At 40.4% G+C, this 13,182-nt stretch overlaps 1 protein-coding gene and 1 pseudogene across 10 annotated transcripts in view; both read left to right on the forward strand.

Annotated features, from left to right (window-relative positions):
* Positions 1 to 13,182, forward strand: part of PTPRM (protein tyrosine phosphatase receptor type M) — a 799,041-nt gene that overhangs the window by 371,695 nt on the left and 414,164 nt on the right. For 8 of the 10 annotated variants that reach the window (XM_032421158.1, XM_032421157.1, XM_032421160.1 and 5 more), the window contains exons 6-7: positions 4,345 to 4,519; positions 9,634 to 9,927. In XM_032421158.1, coding sequence (XP_032277049.1) covers positions 4,345 to 4,519; positions 9,634 to 9,927 — 469 coding nt within the window. Of the gene's footprint in view, positions 1 to 1,788; positions 2,458 to 4,344; positions 4,520 to 9,633; positions 9,928 to 13,182 lie in introns of those variants that run through there. The other 2 variants (XM_032421165.1, XM_032421166.1) reach the window with 2 other exon arrangements.
* On the forward strand, positions 2,905 to 3,023 carry LOC116642869 (annotated as a pseudogene).

The raw sequence follows: 13,182 nt of genomic DNA on the forward strand, positions 1-13,182 counted from the left end.
AATTACATTGGGCCCATCTGGATAATTTAGTATTCAGGGATACTGGATAATTGTCTCATCTCCAGATTCTTATTTTAATCACATCTGCAAACTTCCTTTTGCTATGCATAAGGAGTATATTCACAAGTTCTGGGAACTAGGCAGTAGACATCTCTGAGGACTGTTTTTCTGCCTACCCCAATCATGATGAGTGGGCAGTGTTGCTGAATGAGGGACATGCAGAATCTCTAAAATATCTTTATTTTCCGTATTGGTCTCCCTTGTAAGTAAAGGCTAATTATCCAGTTTTAGGACCTGGAGTATAAATCTATTAATTTAGCAACTTCATATTTCTGTTCTACCTATGGAACATTTTTTCTGCAGGCCTATGATTTTTAGAGTCAGCAAATATTTATTGAGTTTTATTTCTTGTGCACCCATGTACACCAAATGAATAAGATCTGTTTCTTAACTTGAAGACATTCTAGTCTGCTACAAAAGGAGGGTGTTACTGCAGTATAATACACTTTTTATCCATTTTAATTCCTAAATATCTTTAGAATCCTAAATATTTTTGGAATCCTCTCCTCCCTCTCTCTCATCCCTCTTTGTGTCACTTGTTGATTTCTTAAAAAAAAATTACCAATTTCCCTTGACATCAGTTGGGATCCCACATTTTTTCCTTCAGTCTGTTACTGTACCCATAGATATGTTCATGTCACCCCTTTACCTAAAATCCGTCCATTCCTGGCATCAAGATAAACTATAATCCCCAATATGCCATATTGTGATTATCCTTCTAGCCTCATCACCTGCCTATCCAGACGCGCTTCGTTCTAGCTGCATGGAATCAGTTGTATTTCCTGTATCGTTCCATGCTGTCTTGGCTCTTGACTTTTGCAAAGGTCTTCTCACTCACTGGGCTCCATTTCTCCTCCTTCCCTGTCTGAGAAACTCCTGTGCATCCTCCAGCCTGGCCTCAAGTAGTGCTTTCTAGAAAGCCAGCCCAACCCTCACACCCTTCTCCAGTGTGGTCCCCTTTTCCTGGGCTTGCTGTGTTATGCAGTTTATTGCTTTGTACTATAATCACTGCCTTACTTGGCTGTTTTTCCTCACCAGGCTTTAAGTTCAGTTAGGTAAAGGATTGTTCTTTTAACTCCATTCTCCCTGTATATGATACAGTGTCTGCCTCATAAGAGATTTTTACAAAGTGTTCATTAAATGAATGCTTGGATCCACATACCTTTGAATGATTTAATACAAAATGACCTGCAGACTTGAACGTTCAAGATCTATGATTTGGTATGGGTCCTAAGCTAAAATGATCATTCGTTAGCACTTGGTTTCTCTTTCGTATGCACTACTTTTCTTGAAGAAACTGAATCTAACTTTCTGTGTGACTCAGTACATGGGATTCAAAAAGAAAGCCCCAGCCCTGAGAGTTGATGTACTGGAGTCCTGTAGAGTTGTTAGCTTGAAGCTGTTTATTTCAAAGAATAAATCTGTGGCATGGAGACATCAACTATGAAGTAATACTCCTCTCAACATATGTATAAATCCAAAACAGAGGTTTTCTCAAACTTGAGAGCCCTCACTGCAGCCTTGAATTGTTTTGAGTGATCAATAACCGCATACTTCCAAATTCTTTTGAATGAACATTCTTTTGAAGTAGGCGAATTCTAGCAGGTAAGATACTATGGGATTACTATAGAAGCATATTCTTACAGGATTCATGCCACAAGTGAGTAAATAAATAAGTAGGTAGCCTTTTTTTGTTGCTGTTATTAATAAAACAAATACTTACAGATATGAAATCTGCCTTTCTTTAGGGCTTAATTTTTTTCCAAACTTGGAGATTAGATTTGTTTTGTTTTTAGTTTGGAAAAAGACAGACTGCATTTTATAGCGTTAGTAGATCTGAGGTTACTCCTAGAGGTAGAATTGGATTGTTTATTTATTTGTGAGAAAGGATGGGAGACTGAATGTGTGGACTACAGAGAGGAATGCTGTCCCCCGTTGAATTAATTAATGATGCCAGACTGATTCTATTTTGTTTCACTTTCCTAAGTCCTTGGTGTGCTCTGTCAGACCAAATTTGGGGGATTTAGTAAAAACCAGTACAGACATAAGACATGGAAGTTATCTATGGAACTTCATGCTCTGATTTATAACTTCTTAAGCTATTAACAAAGCCGCTGTGACAGATAACACTGAAGGTGATGTTGGTGGAACTCTTCTTCCCCACTCCTGATGTTTCCTTCCCTGTGGCAGGAACTGTACCAGTGCAGCACTCTGATGCCTTTTCTCTGCCCAAGCGGGAGCTGCCTGGGAAGGAAGCTGGGAGCATGCACAGCCCAGCCCCTTCTTTGGGAGCTAACCCCCTATAGGAGCCCTGTTCTTCCATCCTGTGAGTTTTACAGCAGCACCCAACATGTGGGAGGCCTTTGTGCTTTTCTAAGATGGCCTGTGGCCGGGTGGGTGAGTCTGTTTAATTCTGTGCTTCAGTGTTAGCAAGCCCATTGTTACTGCACCTCAGCCATATTCTGTAATACCAGGTTCACAGGTAATAAAAGTGGTACTTTGACAGCCTGTCCGCCTTTCTCCTTGACTTCATCACTCAGCTGGTCCGGAATTTGGGTGGGGATGTGTGGTGCCAGTCAGTAAGCCAGTGTCTTTGTATATATCTTTAAATTCTCACAACTGCCCTGCAAGTGAGTCATATCATCTTGTTGCAGATGAGGGAAGGGAGGCTCTAGGAAGGTAAATCACTTTGAAGTTAGCTTTGGCACCCTGGTCAGTTTAACTTGAAACCTATGCCCGTTAGGGCATACTGCAAAGAAAAAAAATCATGGATAAAAGCTTTTAAACGACTTTGCATAATATAAATCACCGAGTAATATAGATGAGTTTTATTATGTGTAGCTTAGCTTTGCACAGTGGCAGTATCGTAGCCAATGAGGTTTATCCGAGGCGCGATTATTGCTATTATGTGTAGCTTAGCATTTTCATACTCATACATAAAAACACTTTAATATTGCCTGCAAGTCCCGGAATGCGTAGGTACTTCCTTACCTCCCTGGTTCCACGAGCTGCCTTCATTTCATCCAAAGCTTTCTGTTCTCTCTAACCATCTCGGGCTTCCTGCCTGGTTTCCTCAGACTAGACAGAATGCCCCTTCTCTCGCACCCTCTCCCTTTTCCTGGTTAGCTCCTCCTTGCCTTTCAGATCTCAGCTCACTTCCTCAAACTGGCCTCCCACAGCCACCATATCTAAAGATGATGATTTCTGCCAGCCATCTGATCTGTCCCTTCACCACACTGGCCATCACTTGTGATTCTATATTTCCGGCCTATACTTCCCACTAACTAAAGTGCTGTGGGCACCATAACTACTCTTCCGTCATTCCCCACTGTGAGCCTAGTGTCTTAACACAGTTGATAGCACCTGATTGGCAGAATGGATTCTGAGTGAACAAATGGACAGAGTGCTTGGCATCATGCGTTAGCTGTAAGGTCTGTGCCCATTGTTTTCTACTCAGTGCTTGCAAAAGACATATTAAAGATAGCCTCTTTCCTGGGAATTGTAAACAGCTATTAAGAACTAAAATCTGTAGCTTTCTTATGAGACTCTAAATTATAGGAAGCATAGAATGGAGTTCTAAGGCCACATAACTAAAGACGTACTTCATGTGTTAAGGATGGTGTAAGACAAAGGTGCTACACGGAGGGAACCTGCTTTATGTGGTTTTGAAACTCTGGGATGGGGAGAAACTTCTCTTGTAGCATTTCACACTCAAGTAATATTGAGCATCTACTTGGTTTTTGTATCCTGGAAGAACATCGTAAAGCTTAGAATAGTCCATCAGACCTATTCGGTAAGGAATATGTTAATACCTACTTATGTCTTTAATGTAATTTTTAATAAATTATTTATTTGTTCATAGATAAAATGAGGTTGGCAGTAGGGTAGTGTATGAATCAGTTTTGTTTCCTAGCCAAGCATAAAAACATAAGACAAAGTGGTATGAAAATACCAAATGGTGATCGTTTGGGAATCAAATAAAGAATTTTTCCATATGCATTTTTCTACTCCCGGTGAGCTCACTTAACATAATTAATATCTTAAAGGACAAAAGCAAGACATTTCTGCACACATAATTTTGCATCCCTCAATCTTGAAAGTGTTGATCATGGCAGAATTTAAGTTTCCTGGCCAGCTGTTCCCCTAGAACTAGAGCCCCTGGGTAATAAACAAAGGAACCCAGATCCACATGGAAAAAACATGGATAATAGCCATCAGGTGTCTTACCGGTCCAATATGACAGCTGATATTGTCTCTTTTTGTCCCCCACCCCCATTTATACAGGGCATTGATGTGCGCGATGCTCCTCTCAAGGAAATAAAGGTGACTAGTTCCCGGAGATTCATAGCTTCCTTTAATGTCATGAACACAACAAAACGAGATGCTGGGAAGTACCGCTGCATGATTCGCACCGAAGGAGGTGTTGGAATATCAAACTATGCAGAATTGGTAGTTAAAGGTATTTAACGCATTTTTATACCCCTCAATAGTCTATTAAAATAGACATGTCAGATGGTTGTGAGTTCATTATTTGTTTAACGCTCAAACTTATCCTTGTCTGTCTCCGAACAGGAGCTTGGTGACAGGCTATATTGATGGATTGCATTTTAAGTACAAATTTTGCACGTGAGCAATATTTTTGACAAATGTATTTTATTTATGTTGGTTTAGTTGCATACAAAAGCACTGAATGTGCTCTTAGCAAGTTCTTCTGCCAACTCTGTATACAGAGATTACAACCTATAAATTTTTTTAAGGAATGCATTTTTTTTTTTTTTTTTTTACTGATAGAAAATCACTTAAAATGCAAATATTCACCAGCCAGGGTGTTTATGATAGCAGGGTGGTTAATAAAATGAAGCAATGCCAGTATAAAAATGCTCAGTCATATCACACAAGCCATATTGATAATACTGAGTTAACACTCATAATGTCGCAGTTAGGTTCCATTACTATATTTTGCATGACTGAAAAATTGAGTCATTATATTCAGGGAGGTGGGGTATGAGGGAAAGAAAAAGAGGGAAAATAAGTTTCCATTGCTGGTCTAATGCTTTTTTTGTGGGCTGAGGAGTTTATGGTATTAAACTGCTAGGGCAATTCTTGGTCCCAGACAGAATAATTTGGACTTCTAGATGTAAAGTGAGGCATTTTTAGGTAATTTGTGGCAGGCCATTGCTGTTTTCTCCTAGGAGAACAGAATGATGCCTGTTGATGAATTTTTTTCCCCCTGCATTTGTTAAATATAAAACATAAAGCTGATATCTTTTGGATGGGTTCTTCCTCGTATCAGCAAATTTCTCTGTGCACGCAGTTTTAAAGACCGTGGGATTCAAACCCCAGAACTAGCTATGTGGGCATGGGCCAGGGTATAAAGTATAAAATAGACATTAATAATGTCACCTACACCATAGGGTGATCAAGAAGGTCAAGTGCAAAAAGTATATGAAAGGCACTTAGAACAGTATACATAGTAAGCAGCCAGCTCCTGTTAGGGCCATGATGGGGCGGAGGTGGCGGGGAGTGAGGTGATTGTAACCCTCTGCTCCTGTACATCAGTGAGCTTCATTTAGAAATGCTTGTCACTGCCCTCTTTCCAAATTTAAAACATAAATGCCTGCCCAGCTATTCTTCCCTCCCCCCACCACACCCATATTAAATGAAAATCTCTGGGGACATGGCCTCTGTTATAAAATCTATAGGTGATTTTGGCATATGCTTCTGTTGTGAAATCCCTGCTGCCAATATTAGTCACTCCTGGCTTATGAGAGAAATGTTTGTTGGTGAGCCTGCCCCATGCAGTATTAATTTGCAGCAATGACTGACATTGTGCACATTGAAATATCTACCCTGCTAATAAATTTTGCCACAGCATATTCTTAGGAATTTTGGTTTGTGGTGAAACTTTAACTGGTCTGACTAGGACTTGAGTTTAGGAATTTAGGTTTAATAGCCATAAGAAAACTAACTCTTCACAGTAATGCACACCCTACTCTGCAGGAGGTTCTCTGAGAAGCGAGGAGTCACCGTGTAGAAAATGGACACCGTTTGCCAACAAATCCAGTAAAGCAGCAGCCTCAGTGTTCCATGGCTGAGTTCTTTATTATCATTATTAGTACTTAATGTTCCTCTTGGCTCAGTTCTTGTGATTGTATTCCATTTTCTGATTGATAGTTGCTACAGCGTTTCACTGTGACCAGCCCTGTTCTTAAGGCATCATGCTTCATTATCAGTATAATGTAAATCTCGTAACCTTGCTAAAAATGGCCTCTGTGGAAAAGTTCATTTGCTGGGTGGTGTAAGTAAATCATAAATTTCTAGTCTTCCAGAGCAAACGTGAGCACAAAGAATGAATGGGTTGTTATTCACATTTATGCAGCACATTTTCCTGTCTTAGGATGGCATAGTGGTTGCTTGGCTCATTGTGATAAAAATGTCCAGGCATCTCTTTTCATCTCTGCACATGACCAAACCCAGGACAGCCAGCTTACAGTTGCGGCTCAAATCTGAAATTTGACTTTTCCTCCATTTATAATTTTATAGCCATATTTTTCATATATTTTATATTTAAAAATGAGATAATATGCTGAATTCTACTAGCAAGTTATACTTAATAAAGTATTACCTTGAGATAATTACTTTAAAATATGCAGTGACACTTTTGAGGCCACTTGTATATAATTTAACTCTTTTTTTATGCATGTAGTATTTGAAGTGTTGATCTTCGGAAAATGGGAAAAACTAAAGTCTATAGAGTTTGTAATTCTCTTAAGGTCACATACTGATTTGGTGCCAGCCCTCCAAATGAAACCCACGTCATTTATTAACTGTCATTCCTATCTTATTCATGTCTCCCACTGCTTTTGATAATCTGGGACATAAAAAATATTTCATAGAATCTCCACAATTTGTATATATATGCATGTATATCAATATCATTTAATTATATGAGATATGTATTAGGCATTCACATATGTTTATCATTAGATATATGTTTACGTATCTGTATGTGTATAAATTCTTTCATTGCTGGCTTGGTTTAGAATTACAGTTGACCCTTGAACAGCACAAGAGTTAGAGGCACCAACCCCTGCATGGTTGAAAATCCACATACAGCTTTTGGCTCCTCAGAAACTTAACTAATAACCTATTGTTGACCGGAACCCTTACCGATAACATAAGCAGTCGATTAACACAAATTTTATATACATATTATATACTGTATTCTTGCAGTAACCTAAAGAAAAGAAAGTGTTATTAAGAAAATCATGAGGAAGAGAGAATACATTTACAGTACTGCAAAAAGTCCAGGTATAAGTGGGCTTGAATCATATATTTTAAATTGCCTTCTGTCACTTAGTATAGGTGGAATTCCTTTCTTCCTTTCTTCCTTTCTTCCTTCCTTCACTTTGGGAAAAATTATTCAAAATTTAAATATTGACTTGTACGGATTCTTCCAGCAACCCAAAAGTCCCTTGGAATGTCTAGTACAATTGTTCCAGGTTCCAGTAGAATCTTTCATTTGATTTCACATATTTGATACTTTTCTTCATGGGGAATTAATGGAGAAAATATTCTCAGGTCAAGCAAGCATTAAAGTCATGTCCATTTTAGGATACTAGTAACAATATCCTAAATGAATTGGTGTGCTCACTAACCTTCGTGGCCTTGCCCGAGTTGTATTTTGAATGGCAGTTCAGCAACCCTTGCTAGCATTTGCAACTTCAGAGTAATTAACTGCCCTTTCAGCCTGGCTACATAACTGCCTTGGGATATACTATAAAAGGCCCATTTCATGTCTCGGTTCAAGGAATCACCTAATGATATAAATTGATGTTAAATCATGATGAGTTGAGTAAGAACTGTTTAAAGAAATGAGGAGCTAGCACAAAGTTGTAGTTTATAAACAATAGGAGCAGTATTTTTAGTAAGTCTACATGAATTTTGTAGTCTTTCAAATACAATTCATCCTTTAGTGTCTATTTTGACTCAGTCTAATGAGATTTCCCAGCTATTTTTGAAAGTCAGTAAGATTCACTGTACCCTGAATACAGAAAAAGAACAAAGACACCCCTACCCAGCAAGGAGAACTACTGTTATTGGTATCTTAGTCTAGGGACCCACCAGGTATCATGTCAAGGGCCAAGGTCAGATGGTCTTAGCTGCAGTGAGATCCCTTTCAGCAGGAAACAGGACCGTGATTAGTTGGCTGTGTCTGCTGTGGAGCTGACAGAATTTGCAGCATGCAAGCCAGCATATACCAGCAAATGGAACATAGCAGGCTCTATTTTTTGTGCATTCAGATGTGCTAACTGAGGAGTTGAAACACATACACACAGCCCAAAGAGACACAAACCACCTGCGGAAACATGCTTGAAAAAAAAAAAAAAATCAGAGAGGGAGCCAAACCATAAGGGATGCTGAACTCTAGGGAACAAACTGAGGGTTGCAGGAGGGGAAGTGGGGGGGTAACTGGATGATGAGCACTAAGGAGGGCACTTGATGGAATGAGCACTGAGTTCTATATGCAACTGATGAGTCACTAAAGTCTACCTCTGAAACTAAAAAAAAAAAGAAAATCACTAGATCTTACTTTTTTTTTCTCTGATGGAGATTCATGAAGCTAGAAATATGCTATTTTATACAGTTATCTCCTTTCCCAGTATGATGTACAGTAACACTGGACAATATAGGATGCCTTCACTTGGTGCCCAGCAAGCCATTCAACCAACACCTCACTGACAGACTGGGAATACTATTTAAAACAAGATTGCCTATTTCTCCATTCTCAGACAATGATGTAGAAAGAGTCCGTCTCAGGTTTTAAACAATGAAAGAGACTTTCTTGGGTTTAAAGAGTATTTGCTATTGATTGCTTAGAATTTTACCAAGCTGGGCATGGCTTGCACTTTGCGTTAGAGTTTTCTTTCTACCTGCTGCTTTCATAAGACTCATTCCGGGAGGCTCCTTGAACAGCAGCTGTGGTGGGCTGTGTTATCCAGATGTCTCGCTTCTCCTGCGGCTGAATGAGTCCACTGTGATGGGTTTTTTGGGCAACAAGTCATCCTGGAAATGCATTTATGCTGAGAGAAACTATAATTTTGGCCGTGTTTTAAAATTGATGATATCTGTGGAATAATGAATATAAGGAAACTGAATTTAATAAGATAGGTAACTAGCACCTTTGATGATTTCGAAGACATTCTCAATAAGGAAGTTGGCAATAGAGTGCCTCCTGGAGCTTAAGTACTACCATCAAGAGAGCTTCAGCAAGTTACTTTTAGTGGGGGAAAAATCCTTTGAGCCTGAGAAAAATGAGTTGTGTCCTAAAACAAACTGAGGGTATCCCTACTTGATCAAGCTTAGGTTTTAAAGATGGTTTATTTCACAGATTTGAACATTGTGAAAGGCTTTACCAGTATGCTTTTTCGTAATAACCTAAACAGAACCATTCCCATCCCTTCATTCCTGACATGTTCACGCCTTCTATATTTTAATAATTGATGTACATTTAGCTGGTTTAAAACGGAAGAGCAAGGTGTCTGAAAGATGGCTCTCTGACTTGCCTTCCAGAGCCCCCTGTTCCCATTGCTCCACCTCAGCTTGCCTCCGTGGGGGCAACCTACCTTTGGATTCAACTCAACGCCAACTCCATCAATGGGGATGGGCCCATTGTCGCCCGAGAGGTGGAGTACTGCACAGCAAGTGGGAGCTGGAATGACCGACAGCCAGTGGACTCCACGAGTTACAAAATTGGGCACCTCGACCCAGATACGGAGTATGAGATCAGTGTGCTGCTCACCAGGCCGGGGGAAGGTGGCACTGGGTCTCCTGGGCCAGCCCTCAGAACCAGAACAAAGTGTGCCGGTGAGTAAGGGGCACCTGGGATGAGTCCTTAGCATCTTTCTGGGCATTGACCTGCAGCATCGTGTTTATCGGGTGGTTCATTTGCTTCCCCCAGCTCTGTCAGTATCCTCTGTGGGAACGGATATTCCCTTCACCTCTGAATGGTAGCCCAACAGCCTGTGGACTTTGGGACCTCGAGGCTTGGTATCTTTGGGAGACCTCCACCTCCTTTTTTCTTATTTTTATTTACACTTTCCTGTGGGTATCATCTAGTTCATATAGGAGTTCTCCCTACAGTTGACAGAAACTGTCTCCTTTCATGATGTCTGCGCATAGGTCAGATCCTCTCACCCTGGCCCCCTTGTTTTACGTTCACCGTTAATGTGCTTTTAGCCTGGAGGGGCTTTGGAATAATAGATTCCATCTTAGAGATAGCCTTAAAGCTGTTTTTATTGATGGGTATTTAATGGAGGGACTGCTTGCCAAAGACACAGGGCCCATTTGTAAAATAAGCCAGGGTGATTTGTGGGCTGCATGCAGTCTTCAAGTTGAGATTATAAAGTCCTAATTGACTGTGCTGAACCTGGTCCACAGCTTAAATAAAGTAGGGTTGATGGAGGGAGAAATGTAGCATCTTATAAAAATCAAAACCTGAAGCAAGCTCCCATGAGAGGTGATAGTGCTGTTTTTGTATGGCTATTTTTGGCTAGGGAAGTAGAGAGATAATATATTGGGACACTGAAGCGTTCTTTCCTCAGTTACATGAAGAATCCCTGTATTGGATGGTGGGCTGAGGTGAGGCAATTCAGTAAATTTTTAGGGAATTAATTGATTCTTCAGATAGCTTTACGTAAGTAGACACCGTATGTGTCATTTCTTTTTTTTAAGTTTTGAGAGTTCTCAGCGCACAGTCTGCCCCTGGCTGGTAGGAGAAATGATGAAACCTGAACAGCTTGTAGATGTTCCACTTTTTCTTTATAATATGAAGTATACTGCTTCCACAAGTTCAAACTTATAGGCGAATTCTGTTCTTGTGTTGTTGTTGTTGTTGTTGTTGAATTTCATTAGAAAAGGGGACAGCCACCTTCTGGGGATGCATGATGGACTGGTTCTAGCCAACCCTGCATCTCTTTCCCAGATCTACCGCCAGCTGTGGGGTCTCTGGAATAAACTGCAGCTCTGGACTGGCCCTTCACACAGCCCGGGCTGGCAGGTCCAAGGAGAAAGGAGTTTGAAAATGCTTTCTCTTCCTCATGTCTCCAAACAACGGCCATCTCCTCTCTCTTTTTAGTTGAATAAAACTGCCCTTTTTTATGAAATAATTTCTTATATTTCTTGTATATATGATCCTATCATCTGTTGCAGGGCAAACAGTAGCGATGTATAACACCAGATATATCATTTCACAGTAGAGGCCTTGCTTCCGAACCTGTTATTGATTTGATAACTGCCTTGTGAAGGCTCCTGGGCAGATACAGACACCCCCTTATTACGGGGGGGACACGGGAGCCCACGGGACCTTCTGTCCTCCAGGCATGCTCTGTGAGCAGTACGTTCAGTGCGATTTCACTTCAATGTGATTTTAAGGAATCCTATTTTGGGCATGGCAATATATAGTCTCCCTTTCTGTCCAAAAAAGGGTTAGAATTCCATTGTTTAGACTGGAGAGAGGAGCCATCTGTTTCATTCTTGTCACTAACAACCCTGCCTACTTAATGTTTCCAGTCCTGTTCTCCCTTACAGATTTTGTCTTGTCTCTTGATTTTCTGCCTGTACATTTCAGCTACTGGCACAACTGTTACATACATTTCCCCTGAATATAATGCTTGGATTTTTTTTATTGCTGCCTGATGTGTACATATATAACTCTCAAAGAGACACCATACCTTTCATTACAGATTGTCAGTCATTTTAAAGAAATTAAAACCAATTTTGAATTGATATTTGCATGCCAACACTATGTCTTCAAAAGTATTCAACCTCATGTAAGCAAGGAAGCCTAATGACAAAGCATGCTTTTTCAGTTTTCAGGAACCCGAGATTGACACAACTCCTGGAGTGTCCTGCACGGACCTTGAACATGGTTGAAATAGTCAATCTTAGGAAATAGGAGTATGTTAGGTTGGAGAGTCAGAGCTAGAAATAAGAGGGGGGAGACATTGAAGTGGGTGAGGAAAGTGAAGTCAAATTTCTCTTTACTGTATGAAAAAAATAGTTTCACCCTTCCTTGAACTGAGGCTTTTAAAAAAATGTGAAGGTAAGACTGGTGGCCATGGCCAGTGAGCAGTGGGACATGGTGGAAGGCAGGACTGAGGTACATGGAAGGACACAGGTGCGGCAGACTAGAGACTAAAAAATGAGGGATGGTCCCCGACTGTCACTCGGATGGTTTGTGAACATTTGGGGCTCACAGAGAGCAAGTCATGGAGCCTATAAGCTGGGAGGGCCTCTGAGCAGAATCAAAGTAGATAGAAATTGTCCTTGGCCAGGCTTGAACAGTGGATGACTCTAATAGGGTGATAGGTAGTAGGAATAATTGCACATTCATCTTGTATGGTTTAAAACCCAACAGTACTACTGTGGAATTAGAGTAATAAAATTTAGCAGCAGCATATATAAAAGAGATTGAGAATTTGGCTTAAATGCATATGAATCTACAGTATGATCCATATCACTCTGTACTATTATTTCCTTACTACCATCCCCCCACCACATACACACACACACAGCCTACTATAATCTTAGGTTGCTGAAAGAAAGCCAAACACCCATGTTGGAGGAGGTGATAGTCTTATTGTACCAGTGCTAATTAGCCTCCCTATAATTATCACACCTATTTCTGCTCCCTGCATTTTATGAAAGAGAGCACAAAATGGACTATGCTCTAGGGATAGCACCCAGGTTAGGAAAGGTTCTGGAACCTTGCTCCACCAATGAGGAGTGATGGAAAGAATTTAGAAAGGTGATGGAGAAGAACAGAGGGTCTGCACAAATTTGACAAGAACCGAATCATGAGTAGTGAGTTTCCAATGGCTGACCCATTCAAGCAGAACCTGACATTGTAGAAGGTGATTTCTGTATTCAGAAAAGGATTGAACTGGTTGACCCTGCAGACGTCTTCGACATGAAGATTCTGTGATTCATGTGTTGTTCCCTTTCTAAAGAGATGATCCATCATGTGTTTCTACCCTTAAAGTCTTTGACTTTCACTTTTATATTATCCTTGTCCGGAAACTCCATTCACGTGCTTCTCCAGTCCTGCTCTGCAGACCCGTG

This window comes from Phoca vitulina, unplaced genomic scaffold, assembly GCF_004348235.1.
Source record: "Phoca vitulina isolate PV1807 unplaced genomic scaffold, GSC_HSeal_1.0 scaffold24, whole genome shotgun sequence".
NCBI classification, from domain to species: Eukaryota; Metazoa; Chordata; class Mammalia; order Carnivora; family Phocidae; genus Phoca; species Phoca vitulina.